A 24,271-nucleotide genomic window follows, 5' to 3' on the forward strand; every position below is an offset into this window, starting at 1 on the left:
TTAGTTCATACGTCCAAATATAGAATTTAGGTTAAGTTTGCCATACTTTTGTATTTTCCTATTGTTATTACTATTATTATTGTCACACTTCCTTTTTTCCGAGGGGGATAGGGGATTTTTTCCAATTTAAGTGACATTAATCGAAATTGGGATTATTTATTTATTTCAGAGTCGCCACTTGGGATAATTTATGGTCTCCCAAGTCACCGGTTTATTTTAAATCCCAAATCGAGGAAATTTGACTCTATTTATGGTCTGCGAACACAGAAGACCGGGTAAGGAATTCTGTTAACTCGGGAGAAGGTGTGAGGCACTCCCGAGTTCCGTGGTTTTAGCACGGTCGCTCAACTATTAATAATTGGCCTAATTATCTGATTTAATACATATTTTAAAACCTAGGGTGCATTTTTATCTTCTAGACCGCTTTTAATTATTTATGGAATTATTTCTGGAACAAGTCACGATGTCGTACACTTGTCATTTTGGCACACGTCGCAAACCGCGCCACATGAAATGCACCTGCGATTGACGACATGCTTATTTTTATTAGTATTCGAAGTTATGGTGGGGTCACATGAAATGCACACCCGAATTGAGAATTATGTATTGTGACCATGCCACGTGAACCGTACTCATGACCACAATAATTTATTAATCGCGCCTACAACAAACTACGAGTGTTAATAATTTTAAAAGAATTTCCTAAATTTGAGGTTGTTGTGAAAGGGCATAGATTATGGAATTTAATGTGGATCAAGTAATAAATTTGAACAGAGCAAAGCAAGGAAATTAGCCAAAAATTTAACTCCTTAGCTTTACCATTTGAAATGGTTGACAATTTTTGCAGAATACTCAAAAGGACATGGACTTTCATTTCGCGCAGGGGACGTCATTTAGGAAATAACGAATGGAATCATCATACTCAAAACATAGCAATGTCAGAACCATAATCTCTTTCAGTTCAGCAGCATGTTTGCAAATTTAAAATACAAATAAGACATTCCAAAGAATGAAACCTAACTATGAATAATCAAGTTGTTTATAAAGTCATTGTGGCAACAATTTGGGTGATTATCACAATGCTATTCATATTACAAAGAATCTCCCAAACTTTAATTCCTACACCAACTTAATATGATAACTTCCAGTAAGTTTTTAGGCGTTCATACATGATGACTCTCAAACTTGACCGAAGCTGGTTGAATTTTATTTCGAACCAGTCCAAACCATTATATTCACATTAGGCAACAAAATATATTTGATCACTCAACCTTACTTCAGTAAACAAACAAAATTTGACTAATACCATTAAAATGCTCAAAGTCAAAAAAAATCTTCTAACAACAACATAATATAGGTAAATAAAGCGACACTCACATATACATGCAAAACTATATATATATATATATATATATATATATATATATATATATATATATATATATATATATATATATATATATATAAAAGTACGGACAGAGGGGAAACTAATCAGTAATCATAATAAGGAATAGGAAAGCTCATCAATTATCTAATCCAACGAAACAGTAGGAAATCAAAGTGAGAAATGACACCTTTAAAAGAAATTCAGATGAAGCCTTCTCCAATATTTGATTCAATACAAAAATGGATTCCCAAGGGAACTGACCACAATAAACAAATGAGAGAAAATGGGTCTCTCACTCTGAAGGAGAAGCAGTAACTACAATTTGGAGCTCAGCTCTTAGCCAAACAATAGCAGCGATGAACAACTCGAAAGGACCTCGGCTTGATTAAACACAATCCATGGTTTTCATAAAATCAAGATGACAAATGAAGAACAAAGGTATCTTTGTTTCTATATTTTTTTTAAACTTGAACAAAAATTAAAAAGCAGCATATTTTTTGTGCGTGTGTTTATTTTGTAAATTTCGAGAATGAAGACGCAGCTGCTAGGTTTTATTTTTCAAGGGTGGGGGTCGGTTTTTGAGGAGAAGAAGATGAGAAGTCGTTGCCTTTCTTAGCTCTAGGTCGTCCGTCTCTGGTGTTCTCTTTTTTAGATCCCCCACCCCCACCTCCATGAAGAGAGAATGTCTCTTTTATGGGGAAAATTCCTTTCAGTCCCCTCCCATGTGCACTCCCTAAAATTAAGGAAAAAAAGAATCTTTCCTAACTAATTTTTTTACGGCTGTCCTTCTTATCAGGTTATATCTATTTCAGCATCTTTTATTTTCTTAACAAAATTGGGTCAGTTGTCCCTATTCTAGAAGTTTCCTCAAATTCCTTAAAACTCCTATCCTAAACTACCCTCCAAGACTTTTGTATTTTACATTTAGTAACCAAACTAGGTATAGTCCTCCAAGTCTGATTAATAGCAATAACCTAATAGACATAAAAATCATTGACTTTCTTCTTCTTTTTTTTGTTTTTTCTTGATTTTAAATCCTAATAAAATTAATTAAAACCCTAAATTAAGTCCTAAATGAATATAACTTGTAGAAATAAACTTAGTTAGCTATTTTACCATTTAAATAATTAATTAATTTAAACTAATGAAAGAAAAATTACTAATTTACAATTAAAAGCTAAAATATAAAAATGACCCATATTTTTGTGATTTTCTGTTTAATAATAAAATTAACTTATGTAATTAAATTCTAAATGCAATTAAGACCTAAAATGTTATGCATGAAATACTTTAGACATTTTGGTATTTTTCTCATGATTTTAAAATATTAAATATGCAACTAAATGCAAGCAACAATTAACCAAAATTCCTACAAATTCTGTAAAAACTAAAACAATTAAGAAAAACTCTATTTGTGAATTTTTCTAGGAATATTTTAGTCGGGCAAAAATCACACGCTCACAGCTGCCCCTCTTTGCTTGGAAACACGAAGAGTTTTCGGGCAAGGATACATTGAGCAAATACGAGCGATTTTTGACCGTTTAGATACTCCATCGGAAGCATTTTAAAAACGTTTGACCGAACCTTGCTTCGCAGGTTGCCTACATATCCTCGGCTATAAAGGAATCAAGTTAGTGTAGTTCTGGAAGTTTCGGTAGCTGGGCCTACCGAGAAACGGTGATTTCACTGTTGTTACTGCTGCTATTGCTTGATGAACTCCTTATTACACCAAAATCAAGATGAAAAGAAACTAAGAAAGTCTATCAGCTATGAGTTACAGGATTCCAATCTATAGATCTTTAGGAACTTGATCTTGAATCTTCTATAGTTCTGTTGTGCATCTCGAACTAACGACTCGCATTCTTGAGTCGAGCTTCTGTCACCTCTAACTTGAACTTGAAATAACTTCCCTCATTCTCCAGGTAGGTGTCTGATGTTGACTTAAAACGTGAAATACATTCCCTCATTCTTCAGGTGGGCGCCTGATGTTGACTTAACACTTAAGATGAATTCCCTCGTTCTTCAGGTGGGCGCCTGATGACTTGAAACTTAAAATAAATTCCCTCGTTCTCCAGGTGGGAGCCTGATGACTTAAAACTTGAAATAAATTCCCTCGTTCTCCAGGTGGGCACCTGATAACTTAAAACTTGAAGTGAATTCCCTCATTTTCCAGGTGGGTGCCTGATGACTTGAAACTTAAAATAAATTCCCTCGTTCTCCAGGTGGGAGCCTGATGACTTAAAATTTAAAATAAATTCTCTCATTCTCCAAGTGGGCGCATGCGACTGACTTTAACTTGAAATGAATTCCCTCGTTCTCCAGGTGGGCGCCTGATGACTTTGAAAGTTGAAATGAATTCCCTCGTTCTCTAGGTGGGCGTCTGCGACTGACTTTAACTTGAAAAGAATTCCCTCGTTCTCCAGGTGGGCGCCTGATGACTTTGAAACTTAAAATAAATTCCCTCATTCTCCAGGTGGGAGCCTGATGACTTAAAATTTAAAATAAATTCCCTCGTTCTCCAGGTGGGCGCCTGATGACTGAAATAAATTCCTTCGTTCTCCAGGTGGGCGCCTGCTATCACAACAACATAGACAAAACAGAGAAAATTTTCTGCCCCAGTTTGTACCAGAAATATTCATTGCTTGTTAGTTGCATCCCATTATCCAGGAGGGTCCTAAAAATTTAAAACTAGATTCCATTATCCATGAGGGTCCTGAAAACTTGAAATTAAATCCCATTATCGAGGAGGGTCCTGAAAATTTGAAATTAAATCCTATTATCCAGGAGGGTCCTGAAAACTTAAAACTGAACTTATCTGGAGCATGCTTTCTCATGGTGGATTCTTGGCAAACCAAACAAAATTTCTTTCCCCTGCTTAAAACAAAGAAAATTTTGTCAGTTTGAAAATGTGGCGGTTAGTTTGTGGCATACTTGCTGAAAGTGTCTGCTTCTGTCACTACCCCGCTTCATTTTGATTAGCTGTTTCGGGCTACGAAGAATTGTTAGACCTTTTGATCGGACCTCGACCATAAAACCTCTGAATGACTTGAATCCCTTACACTCAACTCGTCATATGGCACTTTCATTCTGACAACTGTTGAACCTTGCATTTCCTACAAATTCATGAATCACTTGACCACCTGAACTTCAGTTATCACCGCATTGCTCATTCTAAATCATGTCCCTTGTGATGTGCCTGGCCGAATTTCACTTGGTGCAAATAAAAAGCTGGTAATGAGCTTTGAAATCCTTTCTTGCTTTCTTAACAAAAGGCTAATTTGACAGAGACTTAGAAAAATAGACCCAAAAGAAACGAAGCGAAGTGACTTCGAGAATTAGGAATTAAAAAAAAGAAAAAAAAACAGAAATGACTATTTGAAGAAAAATGGAAAAGAGACTTATCTGAATGAAACAACTGGCTCCAATGATCATAACATGCATTTCGGATTGATCAGCCTAATCCATCCAACTAATCACATTTCAGTTCATGCCATGTCTTCATACTTCAAAACCAGGGTTTCCATAATTCAATTTCTCTGTAAAGTCATGAACCCCATTCGGCTTGTAATGTCCCGAGGGGTTTTCACCAGCAAGTCTCTCTCATTGGCTCCTCTCTCAACTCATTGTCGCCTTACAGTGTCCATAAGGGTTTTCACCAATAAGACTCTCTCATTTGAATTTTTTCTCGACTCGCCATCGTCCTATAGTGCCCGTGAGGGTTTTCACCAATAAGACTCTCTCATTTATTCACTTTTCCTTGTGCCCATGAACAAAGGTGCTACCCATGATGTAAATCGTACCTCCATCTCACTTGACTTGGCATCCTCAAAGTTGATCAGAAGGTCTTTCTTTGGACTAGTGTAGGTTTTGGATAGGGTTAGAAAGAAAGGGTGGCATGAAGGCTCAAAATAATTTAAGGTGAAGGGGTTCGAAATTACAACTTTTGGAATCAAATCTTCTTCTTCTTTTTTAACTAAAACTTCTACCCCAGTTTCTTCGAATCTGGGGAATTTTAAATTTTTATTTTGATGGGACCGAACCGTGTAAGGCTACCTACGTATCCTTAAAAGGAATCAGGTCGAACGTAGTTCAAACTAGTAAAAGTTATTTTGTTTTTGCTTTTAATTTTCTTTTTCTCCTTTCTTTTCTCTTTTCTTTCTTTTGCCTTTATTTTCCTTCTTTTTTTTCTTTTCTTTTATATTTCTAACTCTGCTTCTGATTCCAAAAGAGGGGTATTAAAGAAAATAAATAAGGCTCAAAAAGGGGTAATAAATGATAAAAGTGTTTGGGATAGCAGAATAAAATATCTTCGTCATTCCAACTTGAACATGCCTAGTACAAAATGCGATTGAAGATAAGCAAAGAAATCATACATAATATCTCTGGACTGCATCAGAATTGATAGCCATATCCACACATTTATCTTCTATGTTTGTTAAATACAAAGCACCATTGGGCAACACCTTTGTCACAATGAACGCCCCCTTCCAGTTTGGGGCGAACTTGCCTTTAGCTTCAGCCTGATGTGGAAGGATGCGTTTCAATACCAGCTGACCCACTTCAAATTTTAGGGGGACGCACCTTCTTGTTGTATGTTCTTGCCATTCTTTTCTTATACAATTGACCATGACATACTGTTGCCAATCTTTTTTCATCAATCAAACTCAATTGCTCTAGCCGGGTTTTGACCCACTCATCATCATCAATTTCAGCTATAACAACGATTCGCAGGGATGGAATCTCAACTTTCGCAGGTATAACTGCCTCGGTTCCATATACCAGCAAATAGGGAGTTGCACCTATTGAAGTGCGAACAGTAGTGCGATAACCCAGTAAAGCAAAAGGTAACTTTTCATGCCATTGCCTGGAACCTTACACCATCTTACGAAGTATCTTCTTTATGTTCTTGTTAGCAGCCTCAACAGCTCCATTTGCCTTAGGACGATACGGAGTGGAGTTTCGATGCATAATCTTGAACTGTTGGCATACCTCTTTCATCAAATGACTGTTGAGGTTAGCAGCATTATCTGTGATGATTACCTTGGGAATTCCGAACCGGCAAATAATGTTTGAATGAACAAAATCTACCACCGCCTTCTTGGTCACGGACTTGAAAGTTACAGCTTCGACCCACTTGGTAAAGTAATTAATAGCCACCAGAATAAACCTATGCCCGTTTGAAGCTGCCGGCTCAATTGGTCCAATGACATCCATGCCCCAAACAACTAAGGGCCAAGGTGCAGACATTGTGTGCAACTCAGATAGCGGGGAATGAATCAAATCACCGTGCACCTGGCATTGATGACATTTGCGAACGAAGCTGATGCAATCTCGTTCCATGGTGAGCCAATAATAACCTGCTCGAAGAATCTTCTTCACCAAGACATACCCACCCATATGTGGCCCGCAAACCCCGGAATGCACTTCGGCCATGATAGTCGAGGCTTGTTTAGCATCTATACACCTTAGTAATCCTAGATCTGGAGTTCTCTTGTACAATATTCCCCCACTTAAGAAAAATCCACTAGCCAGACGTCGAATGGTTCTCTTTTGATCGCCTGTGGCATGTACCGGATATACCCCCGATTTGATGTATTCCTTGACAGCATGGAACCAAGGCTCACCATCAAGTTCCTCCTCAACCACATTGCAATAGGCATGCTGATCATGGATTTGGATATGCAGAGGGTCGACATAAGTCTTATCCGGATGGTGTAACATTGACGCTAGAGTATCCAAGGCGTCGGCAATCTCATTATGAATCCTAGGAATATTCCTGAATTCTACTGACCTGAATCGTTGACAAAGATCATGCAGACATTGTCGATACGGTATGAGCTTCAAATCACGAGTCTCCCATTCTCCCTGAATCTGGTGAACCAACAAATCTGAATCTCCCAAAACCAATATTTCTTGAACTCCCATGTCTATAGCTAGCCTCAAACCCAGAATGCATGCCTCGTATTCAGCCATGTTGTTAGTGCAATAAAATCGAAGTTGAGCTGTTACGGGGTAGTGATGCCTTGTTTCAGAAATGAGTACAGCCCCTATTCCGACACCTTTCATGTTAGCAGCTCCATCAAAGAAGAGTTTCCAACCTGGCTTTTCATCATGATCAGCCTCGTCAACATACATCACTTCTTCATCAGGAAAATAAGTCCTCAGTGGCTCATATTCTTCATCCATCGGATTCTCGGCCAAGTGATCAGCCAGGGCTTGAGCTTTCATCGCGGTCCGAGTCACATAGATGATGTCAAACTCTGTGAGTAAAATCTGCCACTTTGCCAATCTTCCTGTGGGCATAGGCTTCTGAAAGATATACTTTAGAGGATCCATGCGAGAAATGAGGTAAGTAGTGTAGGATGACAGATAATGCTTCAACTTTTATGCCACCCAAGTCAGGGCGCAACATGTCCTTTCAAGAAGAGTATACTTAACCTCATAAGGAGTGAACTTCTTGCTGAGATAATAAATGGCTTGCTCTTTCTTGCCCGTGATGTCGTGTTGACCCAACACACAACCGAAAGAATTATCCAATACCGTCAAATAGAGAATTAAAGGTCTCCCAGGTTCTGGCGGGACCAGCACAGGTGGGTTTGACAGGTAACTCTTCATCTTATCAAATACTTCCTGACACTCATCAGTCCACTTAACCGCAGCATTCTTCTTCAGCAATTTAAAGATGGGCACACAAGTTGTCGTGAGTTGAGCAATAAACCTGCTAATATAGTTTAACCTTCCGAGAAGGCTCATTACGTCGGTTTTGTTCTTTGGTGGTGGTAATTCTTGGATGGCTTTGATCTTTGATGGGTCCAACTCAATACCGCGTCAACTGACTATGAATCCCAACAGTTTCCCGGACGGGACACCAAATGCACATTTGCCGGATTGAGCTTGAGGTTGTACCTGCGGAGCCTTTGGAAAAACTTTCTCAAGTCTCCAACATGGTCGAACTGCTTCTTTGACTTTATGATCACATCATCTACATAAACCTCAATTTCTTTGTGTATCATGTCATGAAATATGGTAGTCATTGCCCTTATGTAAGTTGCCCCAGCATTCTTCAAACCAAATGGTATTACCCGGTAGCAGTATATCCCCCATGGTGTGATGAATGCTGTCTTTTTTGCATCTTCCTCATCCATCAGGATCTGCTGATATCCTGCATACCAATCCACAAAAGACCCAATCTCGTGCTTGGCACAGTTGTCGATCAGAATATGGATGTTCGGCAATGGAAAGTTATCTTTTGGACTTGCCTTATTGAGATCACGATAATCAACACAGACCCTGGTCTTACCATCCTTCTTTGGTACTGGCACGACATTAGCTAACCAAGTGGGATATCGAGTGACCCGAATGACCTTTGCGTCAAGCTGCTTTGTGATTTCTTCTTTGATCTTCACACTCATATCAGTCTTAAACTTCCTTAACTTTATCTTGATTGGAGGGAATGCCGGATCAGTTGGCAATTTATGAACTACCAAATCAGTGCTCAAACCCGGCATGTCGTCATACGACCATGCAAAAATATCTTTATATTCAAACAGTGCTTTGATTATTTCTTCCTTGATTTGTGGTTCCAGATGCACACTTATCTTGGTTTCCCTGAGATTATCTTGATCTCCTAAATTGATTGCTTCAGTTTCATTCAAATTAGGCTTGGGTTTTTCTTCAAAGTGATTTAGTTCTCTACTGATTTCCTGAAATACTGCTTCTTCATCATATTCTGTTTCATCATCACACTCTACCTCTTGGATTGTTGTTTCGGAATTAGATTGTCTTTTAAGATTTGGCTGAAAATTCCTCATGCATGTCATGTCATTGAAACCAGCATAAAAAGAACTGTACAAAAAAAAGAAACAAAACAAAAATGAAACGCTATCAGGAATAATGGAAAACAGAAAATTGCATTTCATTGAAAATAAAAGGATAGGAGGGTTTGTACATCAAAACAAGCAAAAAAAAAATCTGGATTACAACCCTGGAATAACCCAGTTAACAGAAAGAAAAACAAAGCAAACTACCAAAACTCCTTCCGGGTGGGGAGAGGAGTAGCTTTCCAATTGCTAAGCTTCACATTTGGCCCAACGAGTTGCACGTCGGCATTACTGGAACCTTCCCCGATTTCTACCATATTAACCTCATCAAACAGACTCTGGAACCTCTTGATCAACTCTTCATCAAAGTCGACCACAGGTTTTGGGACCGCTGATATTGGGCGTTTTGCGACCCCTGGCTTGACAAAAGACTTGGAGATATGTGGAACAGGCTTAGGAAGTGACCATGCCTTTCTTTTCAAATTTTTAGCCTTTTTCATGTCCTTCCCTATGAGTGTGAATCGCAAACCAAATGTACCGAAACTTTCACGTGGACACACCGGATGTGCAATATCCTACAGAGATGAACCCAGGCCTTTGCCCGGCACAAAACCATTCTTTAACATTTCATTTGCTACCATGACGGACGCGGAGGGTAGCTTTGGACCTGGAATGCATTCTCCTTCAGGAATCTTCTTGACAGACACTATTTCAAACGTTTGGTAAACCCAAGGACCTTTATCATCTTCAACTTCAATAAATGGAACAATTGTGTCATTGTAAGCAGATAAGTTCTCATCACCGTGCACAACTATTTCCTACTTGTCCCATTCAAACTTCACCATTTGATGCAAAGAAGACGGGATTGCCTTGGCAGCATGTATCCAGGGCCTGCCCAACAACAAGTTATAAGAGACAACCACATCTAGCACTTGGAACTCCATAGTGAACTCAACTGGCCCTATTGACAATTCGAGCATTATATCACCAACAGAATCTTTCCCTCCTCCATCAAAGCCTCGAACACATACATTGTTCATGTGGATCCTTTTAGTGCCGATCTTTAACTTTTGCAAAGTGGACAGAGGGCAGATATTTGCACTAGAACCGTTATCAACCAGTACCCTTGAGACAGTAGAATCCTCGCATTTCACTGTGAGATAAAGAGCTCGGTTGTGCTTTGTACCCTCCATAGGAAGTTCATCATTTGAGAAAGTGATCTTGTTTGCTTCGAAAATCTTGTTAGCAATCTTTTCCAAGTGGTTTACCGTGATCTTATCAGGAATATGGGCCTCATTCAAAATCTTCATCAGGGCTTTGCAGTGTTCATCTGAATGTATCAGCAAAGACAAAAGAGAGATCTGAGCTGGTGTTTTCCTTAATTGCTCTACAATGGAATAGTCTTGCATTTTCATCTTTTTCAGGAACTCTTCAGCCTCTTCTTCGGTGACCGGCTTCTTTACTGGGATGTGGACATCCTTGAATGGCTTGGCTTTCCTCAGTTCTTCTGGGGTAAAACATCTCCCAGAACGAGTCAGTCTTCCGGTTTCATTGACTTCTTCCTCTACTTCTTTCCCTTTATATGTTACTATCACCTATTTGTAATTCCACAGGACGGCCTTTATGTCAACCATTGGTAACTGGGTCACTGGCTTAATAATAACGGGGGTAATACGATCTCCTTCCACGATTATGAAAGGCTTGCCCGGGACCCCTGGTACAATCATTTTTTGCTTTTCCTGGTTCGCTTCAACATCAATCGGAGGCCCTTTCACAACCAATACAGATGGCTTCACGTCGAGCGTGCTTAGCTTCTCCGACACCCCTTTAACTGTCAAGGGCATTGCTTTTGCAAAATCTAGAGCTTTAAATGGATTACTTTCGCTAGCCCGGATCATCATGACAGACTTGGAAGGATTCTTGGGCTCCCCATCCTCATGAACTATCTCAATCATATGTGTCTATGCATGAGCCGGCAAAGGATTTTGGTTGATGTTTGGCGCCTCCGGGCTTTGGACCACAATTTGATTTGTATCAATAAGCTCGTGGATCGCCCTCTTCAAATGCCAACACTTCTCTGTGTCATGCCCTGGGGCATCAGAATAATATGCGCATCTGAGGGAATAATCAAGGTTCCTTGGAGGTGGATTTGGTGTCTTTGGCTCAATCAGCCTCAAAACGTCCAACTGCCTCAACCTTTGAAACAAACTGGTATACGACTCTCCAAGAGGGGTAAAGGTTTCTTTCCGCTGCTGCCTCTCTTTTCTATAATCCGGCCTCGATCGAAAGCTTGGACCAGTAGGGTTTCGGTATGGTTGTGGGGGTGGATAAGGATTTTGTGGAGTTGGAGCACGCCATTGCGGGTAAGGAGGGGGTTGCGCATATGACTATGCATGGTGAACATGGTATTGGGGTGGTCTGACTGAATATTGAGGGTCTTGCGGTGGGAAATAATGTTGGGATGGATTATATGGAGCTTGGGTGTAGGCTTGAGGTTGGGGTCGAGTTTGGGTGTACTGGTGAGGCGAACCCCTTGGGCCACGCCCTGATCTAGAGACAAACATAGCGACATCATCTTTCTTCTTTTTGCCTAACAGGCTTTCGGTGCCACTTTGAATTGCTTGTGTGGTTGCTTTTATGGCGGAGTAGCTCATGATCTTGCCTGACTTGAGTCCCTCTTCCACCATTCCTCCCATCTTTACCACATCGTTGAAGGACTTACCTATGGCTGAGATCAAATGGCCAAAATAAGTAGGTTCTAAGGCTTGAAGAAAGTACTCGACCATCTCATCTTCTTCCATTGGAGGATTGACCCGTGCAGCTTGTTCTCTCCATCTAAAACCATATTCCCTAAAGCTCTCACTGGGCTTCTTCTCTACCTTGGTCAAAGATAGGCGATCCGGGATAATGTCTATATTGTACTGAAAGTTTCGAGCAAAGGCCTGAGCCAAGTCGTCCCATGTGTACCACCTGCTAGCGTCTTGGCGGGTGTACCATTCCAAAGCCGCCCCACTCAGACTCTGACTAAAATATGCCATTAATAATTCGTCTTTCCCACCAGCGCCTCTCATCTTGCTACAAAAGCCTCTCAAATGGGCCACGGGATCTCCATGTCCCTCGTACAGGTCAAACTTGGGCATCTTGAACCTAGCGGGTAGTTGGACATCAGGGAATAAGCATAAATCCTTGTAAGCCACACTTACTTGGCTTCCTATCCCTTGCATGTTCTTCAAAGATTGTTCTAGACTCTTCACTTTCCTGAATATCTCATCCTGCTCCACGTTCCGGGATGGTTTCTCAGTTTCAACAGGAGGTTCAAAGTGAGGGGTGTAGGAATAAGGATCCGTGACTTTGAAAGTTGGTTCCGGAGCATAATATTGGGTATCTGGAGCTTGGAATGCGGGTTCACTAGAAGATCGGTGGAGGGTAGCTCACGGAGGGGCTACAAAAACAGGAGCAGATATCGGAGCCGGGTATGCGGTTGTTTTGGCTGGTGGAGCATGGAAAGTTTGGGACGAGGTGCCGGGGTAGTGGTAGAAAGGGGTAAAACCTGGTGCATGCTGAGGGGAAAGATCAACAGTAGTGGGATTCTGGGCTTGTGCCAGTGGTGGGATGAAAACGGGATTTTCTGTGTAGTTAGCGGGTAATGAAAGTGGAGGATGCCCCCTGATCCAGGCTTGATACATTTCAGCCATTTGACGCTTCAACCTGTGGACCTCCTCTTTCAATTCAGACTCTGATTCTACAATCTCCCTCGGCGGGTCAACAACACCCGTGTTCGACTCTTTGCTAGTCATGACTGCCTTGCGCTTTGATCTGGTATTATAGGGGTGACTTGCCAGGATGCCAACAAGCTAACCACCTAAATAGAACCTGTCTCTATGCACAGAATAACTTGATCAGTTTTGAAGCATTTAACAGATAGGGAATCGCATATTGGGGATGCAATGCACCTGAGCAGTTAAACGTTTCTAAATGCTTTGCGACGGCTTATGTGCTTCATCCCGGCTCTTTTCCCAAATTTCGAATCCTGATTTTTTCCTCTCTCCTTTTGCTGTGTTTCGCTCTTTCAATTCTCATTCTCTTTTTTTCTTTTGTTTGGCCCCTCTTTTCTTTCTTCCCTCATTTTTTCTCTTCCTCTCTCTTTTTCTTTTGGTTTGTTTTCTTTTCTCTATTTTCTTTTAAGACTATGATCGAATCCTATGGAGATTGCCTACGTATCATGACGCCGCATGAATCAGATTATTACGTAGTTCAGGGAAATAAATACGAAATGATTTTTTTCAATATTTCATTAATAAAAGACATCTTTTTGTATTTTCTATTACAAGAACTTAAAAGTAGTGATGACTACAAAAGAAAAATCTACATACTCGAAATAAAGCAATAAGCAGCCTTGACAAGGATGAACAAAACTCGAGGAAAGTAAAATACAGACTCAAAAACTAACTAAAAAATCAAAAATACATAAGAGCCTCCACTGGTACTCCGAGGGCTTGCGGCTCTGCACGGGCCTACGGGCAATATCTTCTTGAAGGTGGTCTAGGTCAACCATCACCTGTCGAACGAATGTCATTACAGAAGCAAAAAATATAGACTTGGTCATGTCTTCACATTCATGGCATTTCATTACAACATAATCAGCTATCTCTTTAATCCTCATTCTGATGACACCCTTTTCTTGAAGCAAACGTCCAATCTGTTGGGCCCGAGCCTCTAACACTTGTGTATCTGTGTTATTTTGGTCTTGTAACTGTTGCATGCTTTCTTGTAGTTGGTAAATCAATGCATAGAAATGCTCTCTTTCTGTCTTGAAATCCTTTATTTGCTTGACCATTTCATTTTCCAAGGCAACCAACTTTTTCTGTAAAATTGCTACTTCTTTGTCATATTTCTGCTTCAACTGGTGGGCTAATCTAGCATGTTCTTCCGCACTTTTGGTCAACTTTTCTTGAGCATTTAACAAGTCCCTTTCGGCCTTTGTCAAGTCAAAATCATAATCATGCACTTTCCGCCTTAGGTTGGTTATAATTTTCTCATCTCTCTCACTTCTTACCGGTGTCTCAGCGGCTATTTTCATTCTCTGGATTTGGGCTCGAAGGGCTTCATTTTCCCTAGTCAACCTCTTCTTTTCCCCCTCATCTTCGGCTGCCTGCAAACTACTATCAAATTTAATTTTTTCAATTTGTTCTTCTAGTTTGTTTATAGTAGTCCGGTATTCCTTTTCTTTAGCTAACCAAACCCTATGCTCTCTTGCTCCATCAGTGAATTGCTGGACATGGGGCCTTTTGGCGGGTTGTTCTGGATCTTGATCGACCCGGCTTCTTTTACCATACCATGTGGCGTAGTTGGATCCTACTTCTCCCATGGACAAATCTCGTACTTGAGACTATGGTTCCAGGAGCCTACATTGGTGCCAAATCTGGCGAACCCTTTCTTCTGGAAATGTGGCTTTTGGGCATAGTTCAATAACCTGTGGACTCAAATTTTCGTCATAGGGGACTGTTTGGTATCTGCCCAATTGGCGTAGGACCCGATGCGGGGAATATGGATGAATACTCCGAAGACCTATTAATAAAAGAAAGCACACTCCGGCGGACATATAAATAACTTCATCGACCGGAAGCCAACCGAAAGTCCACTCAATTCGATTTGAGTTTAAAGAACCCAAATACGCGAACCATGCCTCAGTACCTTCTGGCAACTCATGACCGTTTACTCGATTTTCATATTCTTCGATGCAATTAAGTCCGGTCAGACAGTAGTTCATGTAACCTGGGCGATGACAAAGATGTTCTACTAACCACATTTGTAAAAGCAAGTTGCAACCCTCAAAAAACTTTGTCCCGGCTCGACAAGTGGTTAAAGCTCGGTAAATTTTTGCGAGAATCATCGGTATGATAGTGCCATTGGCCTTTTTGACCATAAAGTTGGCCACTCCTGCGAGCCCCAATTCTATATGTCTGTCACTCCTTGGGCATATCAGAGTGCCTAAAAATGCCACCACAAAGGCCAAACCCCTGCGTGCTTCCCATTTGTCTTTATTTTCCTGATGATTCAAACCAGTGTCCGGAGCCTCAAATCCGTGGGGGTCCCCATACCGGCTGTATAAGAAACGGAATGTGCAGAATCCTCCGGCTAAATTTTCATCTTTACCCTGCCGGCTAATACTGAGGAGGTCCAAAAACTTATGAGGGGTTATAGTTCTTGGTGCTACTGGATATTGATACCTTAACTTTCCTTCGAAACCAACATAACCTGCTATCTCCTCTAGTGTAGGGGTCAACTCGAAATCAGAGAAGTGGAAAACATTGTGTGTCGGGTCCCAAAACGGTATCAAAGCTTCGATTATATCAACCCTTGGTTTAATTTCCAGAAAACCAGTGAGCCCACCTAAAGCCTTTATCACAGAACGCTTGCTGACCTCCCCCAGGACGTCCCACCACATATGGAGTCCTAGTGGAATCTCGTCTACGACTCAAAAAGGTATATTTTCAACAGTGCTCATCCTGCACATTTTATTTAAGGCGACTGGTTAAAAACAAGTGATTTTTGATTTTTGACCCCAAAAGAAAGATTTTTGTACAAAATAAAACTCAAACAACTCAAGGCCACCTTTGCAAATAACGGCCCTTCAGACCTTCAGAAATGAAGATTTTAAAGTTGTGCTTGCTAAGTGGCTAAAATTAGGAAAAGAGCCATAGGTGGCTATTCTGGTAAAACAAACTTCCTGTGTCCCGTCGGAACGTTTCTGGCTATTTGGACAGAAAGTGACATCCCTTAAATTTATTTATGACAAAATAACGCATTTTAAAATTTTCTGGTTATTTTTTGCAAAAAGGGGCCGGACCCGATGAAGGTTGCCTACGTATCTCACATCAGGTGAGAATCAAACCTGCGTAGTTCGGTCCATCTTGATGCACAGAAAGATATGATTTGTTTTGAAATGATTTTTTTTTCTTTTTTTTTTTGAAACTTTGGCAGAGTAACGGGATTTTTGAATATCGGGATTATCAAAACCGTGCATTTTTCTATCCTACCTCACTCTTGATTTTTTCTTTTTTTCTTAATTTTCTTTCCTTACTCTAGAAGCCGGTCAACATACAAGCCAAGCAAATTAATGCACAAGTAGCACGTAAAGAATGCATCAGGACGGTCTTTTAATTTTCGAGTGCACCTATCCTAGACGGACCCAACCCCTGTGTTGAGTCCCCTAAGTCAAATGCACGTGATGCAAGCAAACGTACCTACTAGGGATCCGGCATGAGGCTGTGTTATTCTACGTTTTAAATCCTGGGTGTATTGTTCTAGACCTGGCTTACCCGAGCGGACAACTCGAGCCGGGGAGGCAGCGTACCGGGAATACAGAAGCTTCACCGGCTTTGCAACTTGTCTGAACCTCGTTCTAAAATTAGGATATGACTCTAACAGAAAAGAAGTCACGCGAAGCGCAGGCTCCCCAGAAGATTTAGAAGACTCAGAGAGAAGGAGGGTTTCGTAGCAGTTTATATACAGTTCAAACAATATCAAAGCGGTAAAAAGTGGCATAGAGCACATTAAGCTCAAACACGTAAAAATCAGATAATAGACAAAAAACAAGTATAACAGTTATTCTAAGCTCGAATTCTGAACCCTGAACCAGAGATTCTGGGTTCGATCCCCAGCAGAGTCGCCAGAGCTGTCACACCTCTTTTTCCCGAGGGGGATAGGGGAGTTTTTCCAATTTAAGTGACATTAATCGAAATTAAGATTATTTATTTATTTCAGAGTCGCCACTTGGGATAATTTATGGTGTCCCAAGTCACCAATTTATTTTAAATCCCAAATCGAGGAAATTTGACTCTATTTATGGTCTGCGAACACAGAAGACCGGGTAAGGAATTCTGTTAACCCGGGAGAAGGTGTGAGGCACTCCTGAGTTCCGTGGTTTTAGCACGGTCGCTCAACTATTAATAATTGGCCTAATTATCTGATTTAATACATATTTTAAAACCTAGTGTACATTTTTATCTTCTAGACCGCTTTTAATTATTTATGAAATTATTTCTGGAACAAGTCACGATGTCGTACACTTGTCGTTTTGACACACGTCGCAAACCGCGCCACATGAAATGCACCCGCGATTGACGACATGCTTATTTTTATTATTATTCGAAGTTATGGCCGGGTCACATGAAATGCACACCCGAATTGAGAATTATGTATTGTGACCATGCTCTTTACCATGCCACGTGAACTGTACCCATGACCACAATGATTTATTAATCGCGCCTACAACAAACTACGAGTGTTAATAATTTTAAAAAAATTCCCTAAATTTGAGGTTGTTGTGAAAGGGCATAGATTATGGAATTTAATGTGGATCAAGTAATAAATTTGAACAGAGAAAAGCAAGGAAATTAGCCAAAAATTTAACTCCTTAGCTTTACCATTTGAAATGGTTGACAATTTTTGCAGAATACTTAAAAGGACGTGGACTTTCATTTCGCGCAGGGGATGTCATTTAGGAAATAACGAATGGAATCATCATACTCAAAACATAGCAATGTCAGAACCATAATCTCTTTCAGTTCAGTAGCATGTTTGCAAATTTAAAATACAAATAAGACACTCCAAAGAATAAAACCTAACTATGAATAATCAAGTTATTTATAAAGTCATTGTGGCAACAATTTGGGTGATTATCACAATGCTATTCATATTACAAAGAATCTCCCAAACTTTAATTCCTACACCAACTTAATATGATAACTTCCAGTAAGTTTTTAGGCGTTCATACATGATGACTCTCAAACTTGACCGAAACTGGTTGGATTTTATTTCGAACCAGTCCAAACCATTATATTCACATTAGGCAACAAAATATATTTGATCACTCAACCTTACTTCAGTAAACAAACAAAATTTGACTAATACCATTCAAATGCTCAAAGTCAAGAAAAATCTTCCAACAACAACATAATATAGGTAAATAAAGCGACACTCACATATACATGCAAAACAATATATATAAGTATGGACAGAGGGGAAACTAATCAGTAATCATAATAAGGAATAGGAAAGTTCATCAATTATCTAATCCAACGAAACAGTAGGAAATCAAAGTGAGAAATGGCACCTTTAAAAGAAATTCAGATGAAGCCTTCTCCAATATTTGATTCAATACAAAAATGGATTTCCAAGGGAACTGGCCACAACAAACAAATGAGAGAAAATGGGTCTCTGACTCTGAAGGAGAAGCAGTAACTACAATTTGGAGCTCAGCTCTTAGCCAAACAATAGCAGCGATGAACAACTCGAAAGGACCTCAGCTTGATTAAACACAATCCATGGTTTTCATAAAATCAAGATGACAAATGAAGAACAAAGGTATCTTTGTTTCTATATTTTTTTTAAACTTGAACAAAAATTGAAAAGCAGCATATTTTTTTGTGCGTGTGTTTATTTTGTAAATTCCGAGAATGAAGACGCAGCTGCTAGGTTTTGTTTTTCAAGGGTGGGGGTCGGTTCTTGAGGAGAAGAAGATGAGAAGTCGTTGCCTTTCTTAGCTCTAGGTCGTCCGTCTCTGGTGTTCTCTTTTTTAGATCCCCCACCCCCACCTCCCAAAATGAAGAGAGAATGTCTCTTTTATGGGGAAAATTCCTTTCAGCCCCCTCCCACGTGCACTCCCTAAAATTAAGAGAAAAAAGAATCTTTCCTAACTAATTTTTTTACGGCTGTCCCTCTTATCTGGTTATATCTATTTCAGCATCTTTTGTTTTCTTAACAAAATTGGGTCAATTGTCCCTATTCTAGAAACTTCCTCAAATTCCTTAAAACTCCTATCCTAAACTACCCTCCAAGACTTTTGTATTTTACATTTAGTAACCAAACTAGGTATGGGCTTCCAAGTCTGATTAATAGCAATAACCTAATAGATATAAAAATCATTGACTTTCTTGTTCTTTTTTTTATTTTTTCTTGATTTTAAATCCTAATAAAATTAATTAAAACCCTAAATTAAGTCCTAAATGAATATAACTTATAGAAATAAACTTAGTTAGCTATTTTACCATTTAAATAATTAATTAATTTAAACTAATGAAAGAAAAATTACTAATTTATAATTAAAAGCTAAAATATAAAAATGACCCATATTTTTGTGATTTTCTGTTTAATAATGAAATTAACTTATGTAATTAAATCCTAAATGTAATTAAGACCTAAAATGTTATGCATGAAATACTTTAGACATTTTGGTAATTTTTTTCATGATTTTAAAATGTTAAATATGCAACTAAATGCAAGCAACAATTAACTAAAAATCCTACAAATTCTGTAAAAACTAAAACAATTCAGAAAAACTCTATTTGTGAATTTTTCTAGGAATATTTTAGTCGGGCAAAAATCACGTGCTCTCAATTATTATTATATTTACTCTTAATTTTGTTCATAAAAGATGAAACCAAAAAAGAAAAAAAAAAAGAGAAAAGAACTAAAATAGGAAGCAAATTGGAACGTTACCTCTAATTTTTGATGGATTCTTATTCCAACAAACTTGGCCCTACACGTGCGCACAAGCAAAAGGAATATTTTTTGATTCATTTTAATGGTGGGGTCAAACATTTTCACAACAGAAGGGGAGTGGGAGAGTGACTGTGCACATTTCAAGAGAGGACCTCACCTTCACATCGAGAGGAAATACAAAAAGCACAATTTAAAGAATTCTTGACATTGAAGTCCATTTCTAACTCTTATCCTTCAAACCTGTTCATTGTTTGTTATTGTGTGAGTGAATTTGTGTCGTCTTCCCTGAATGCGCTCTTATGATATGAATTTCACGTGAGTTTGCAATTTGATTTATCTTTTGTTATGCTTGTAATTTTAGAGCTTAAATGGATTTTTAATGCTAAGAAAAGTTGATGTTTGAACTCTGTGTTTTCTTAATTATTTTGTGTGGGTAATGTTGAATTGATTTGTATAGTCGGTATTGTTTGAGCCAAATGGATCATCGGTTGGGTAAATATTTAGTGGGTCTCACAGTGACATTAAACTTTAGAATTGGACTTCAACCATAGATCCTGCATAACAATTGGGCATAATCGTTTTATTATTTTATTTAATTAATTAGTCATAGGGGCATGCTTAAGCCGAAATACTTTGCTAGGCAAACTTTAGAATTTTATATTGTAGTTGAGGTTGTTCCTTAGTTTATTATGTTATCCCAAGAATGCCCTATAGAATCATATAATTGGAGGCTGCGACGGGAATGCCCTATAGAATCATATAATTGGAGGTTACGACCGATATCGTGGAGTAAGTATAGTGTAGGTTAGTTTAGGTCTTTAATTTTTTTTATTTTTCACTTTCCTTTGTTTAGGTAAGGACAACCTCTAACTTTTTTTGTGTTTATTTTAATTTTGTGTGTTTTGCCTCAATTTAAAGTATTTTTGAAAGTCAACTAGATCATGCAATTGTGACTTTCACGGGACTTGAAAAATGCGTAGTATCTTCTCTTCGGGTCAAATGAACCTCCTTACTTGGAATCTCTGGTGCAGTCAGTTTTAGAGTCTAAATATATTTTCAAAAGGAAAATTCATTTTTTAAACAGTAACTTGACACCGAAACCAGTGGCGACTCAGAAAAATCCTTTGAAACACATTCTTTCGTCACTTTTTAAATGAAAACCTTTTGAGCTTTAAACGCACTTTTATTCATTTTAGAGGGTTGGTAAAGTGAAAAAAGGGGTGTGACCTACGGTATTATTAATTTGCTGGTATTCCATAGTTGGATATTTCATAATATTCTTAAAAGGGTCATATGTGTGAGTGACAAGGATATCGTGCCTTTATTCTATTTAATAAATGAATTACTACATTCATTGTTCTAATGACGATAAAAAGAACAACAAGTAGCATATTCTATCTTTTTTTAATTATCCCATTCATACTTACACAACAATAAATGAAGTCAAACATTTGTGAAAAACATTTATTATACGAAAACCAACTAGTTAAGAAAAAAATGGTCTTTGAAAACCCATGTGCTGAAAATTAAAGGCTCGAAGAAATAGAGGACAACGAATTAAAGCGCTATGTTGGATAGATATGATATTTTCACCTTAAATTTAAGATTTTGGTTTTGCGTCTAAGAAGATAGTGGGGTATACATAGAATTTTTGTTAGCGGGGTCGTATTTAAATAAATAAGTATTATCTAATATCATTTTTCCATAAGTTGAAATGAAAGCCTTGGCCCAATTGTGTAATTGGATATTTTTGCAAAGGGAAGTGTCGGTTCAATTCTCTTTGGCCTCAAAGTTTTAACAAAAATACTAAAATAGAAGAGCAATTATCACTTCTAGCCATCCGAAAAAAACTAATGACAATCGGTAGGCACAAAATACACCATATAATTCATAGCCCAAAACCAATTACAAGGGCTAGCAATTGCAACTAAAAAACCAGCGGCCACCTAATCTTTTTGTAAAGTATCTGAAAAAACTATTTACATTAGTTTGAACTTCCTTTTGCATTGGGAACCTTAGTTTTTTATTCAATTCCTTTTACGTCCATAAAAACGTTCCTTTTAGGTTTTTAGGATTTTTTGTTTTGTTTTGTTTTGTTTTGTTTTGTTTGTTATGACACACGAAAAATCATTAATTTTTTAAGTTTTGAACACTTTCATCTCCTTTTATGTTTCGGAGTTTTTTTTTTTTTTTGGATAAAATTTGAGCACTTTCACCTCTGCAACTTTCAAACTCTTCCTATTACACATAAATTATAAATTTTTTTATCTTTTACTAAGAGCCTAAATTTTTTATTGATCTAATCTAAAAAGAAATATGATATAAGAAGAAAAGGAAGATGGTGATGTATACATTGTACACACAATATACATATTTTATACTAGTATAAAGTGTATATACACTTTTTATATATTATAAAATAATATATACACTTCTTATGCATTGCAGAATAATATATATACTTTTTATATATCGTAGAACAATATATATACTTTGGATACTCTAAAACACATAGAATACACTAAACATATTTTAGGGGTACACCAAAAAAATATAAGATACATTTTATATACAAAAATTATACAATATATTAGTGTATATACAATTTCATCTCTTTTTGTTTTGCTTACCAAAAATAATCCAAAGGCTGAAAAACTTCTCATAGTTGAAATTGTATAAAGTATATATATATATATATATATATATATATATATATATATATATATATAGGATAATAAATGTATATTGTATAAAAACTCATGTATATAGATACATGGATTTATACATAAAGATACACTAAATATACATTATTGTACATGGAATACACTAATTATACATCTCTATACAAAGACCTTTAGAATCCATGGAAAAAGAAAAATAAGAAGAAGATAGCAGCAATAATCACCTGCACAAATACACTTCACCCTTTACTTCTTCCCAGGAAATGCACATAAATTCATCCTAAAAGAATCATGAAGCCCCAACCTCCAAAACACCGACAACCCACCAACAATATTTACATTATATAAACATTGTATATAAATTATAAAATTGTACATATACACTTATTATATACCATATATACATTTGTAAGGTCACTGCAAAGAAGTCAGAGCCATGAATATACACTAATGATACATTATGAATACACTAAAATATAAAGGATACACTTTATATACAAAACTTATACAATGTAATTGTATATATATAATTTTTATACATTTTATAACAATTTATATATAATTTTTATAATATACACTAAAAAATACATGATACACTTATATACAAAATTTATACAATGTGTATATAAAATATTTAATACATTGTATAACTATATATATATAATATTTATATAAAGTTACATATAAATATCATCCAACTACCCTATTAAATCCAGACCCATCATCGATACTCACAGTAAAAGATCTTCACTCACAAAACACTATTATGACCGAAGAAGAAGTAAAAGAAGCTTGACTAGAAAACCCCACGACTTTTGTTGCCACTCTTGTATCATGCATCGTAATTGAGTAAATCTTTTTAAGAATTGAATTAAAAATTTTGTGATTTTTCTAGTACTTAAACAAGTTTTTCCAGTGTGAAGTAAAAAATAAAGAGAAAAATATAGATCTGAAATGAGAGATAGATAGGGGAAGGAAAATGAGAAAAAAATAACCAAATAAAGATAAAAGGAAGACGAAGATGACACGGAGAAAGAAAGAGGTGAGAAGGAGGGTGAGAAAGAAAGAGGATAGGAATGAAAGTGGTAATGAGAAGAAAAATCTGTGCATTGGATAGAATGAAAGAAAGATAAAAAGGCTAGGAATAAATGTTGCCTTGGGAAAATAAATGCATTGGAAATAGATAATGGCTACAAGTTGCAAATATATTGGACCGAAAGGTCATTTTGGTCAATAATAAAAATATAGGCTAATAAAATCTTTGAGTGGCCATACAGTGCCATTTTCTCAAAATAGAATGTCTAGGTTTAGCCTTGAACCTACGGCCTTTACAAACCCAAATATGAGCTTGACCAGTGGATTAAGAAGTACTCTTTGCTAAGAATAAGCGGTGTCATTATTATATATTGCTTCATTTCTGCAGAATATTAGTATAAACATTTAATATTTTTTCTCAGCGAAGCGGTGACCGCTTCCACTCTTGTGCATCCGCCCATGACAACACTGCAACATGACGCCATTTGGGGGACTATTGATCAGCTCACTTCCTATCGATCAGTATGACTTACTCTATGGGCAAGCTAGCCCAAATATATATTGATGAGGTAGTGCATCTATACGGAATACCATCATCCATAGTATTAGATAGAAATCCACGGTTCAATTCAACCTTGTGGCAAAGCCTACAGAGAAGGCTTTGGGTAGCAGAGTGAGCCTAAACCTTCCATGCTCAGATCGATAGTTAGTCTAAGAGGACCATCTAGACATTGAAGTCTATGTTGGGGTAATCGCTTGATTTTCGAGATTATTGGGTCTTGAAAAAACCCTTAATAAAGAGTGTTTCCTTTTTAATTGAACGACATGAATCTAAATAAGTC

At 37.8% G+C, this 24,271-nt stretch overlaps 1 protein-coding gene across 2 annotated transcripts; it reads right to left on the bottom strand.

Annotated features, from left to right (window-relative positions):
- Positions 1-13,484: 13,484 nt before the first annotated feature.
- Positions 13,485-18,858, bottom strand: LOC104093532 (uncharacterized). Of its 2 annotated transcripts, none has more exons than XM_070201933.1 (2): positions 18,326-18,858; positions 13,485-15,716 (listed from the first exon to the last, which is right to left on the bottom strand). In XM_070201933.1, the coding sequence occupies exon 2, from the start codon at positions 14,573-14,575 to the stop codon at positions 13,646-13,648; it is 930 nt and encodes a 309-aa protein (XP_070058034.1). In that variant the 5' UTR covers positions 14,576-15,716; positions 18,326-18,858; the 3' UTR covers positions 13,485-13,645. The 2 variants fall into 2 exon arrangements, with proteins under 2 accessions (XP_070058034.1, XP_070058033.1); XM_070201932.1 differs by having other exon boundaries at positions 14,430-15,716; positions 18,326-18,853.
- Between the last annotated feature and the right edge of the window lie 5,413 nt (positions 18,859-24,271).

The sequence above is a fragment of the Nicotiana tomentosiformis genome, chromosome 5 (assembly GCF_000390325.3).
Source record: "Nicotiana tomentosiformis chromosome 5, ASM39032v3, whole genome shotgun sequence".
Lineage (NCBI taxonomy): Eukaryota > Viridiplantae > Streptophyta > Magnoliopsida > Solanales > Solanaceae > Nicotiana > Nicotiana tomentosiformis.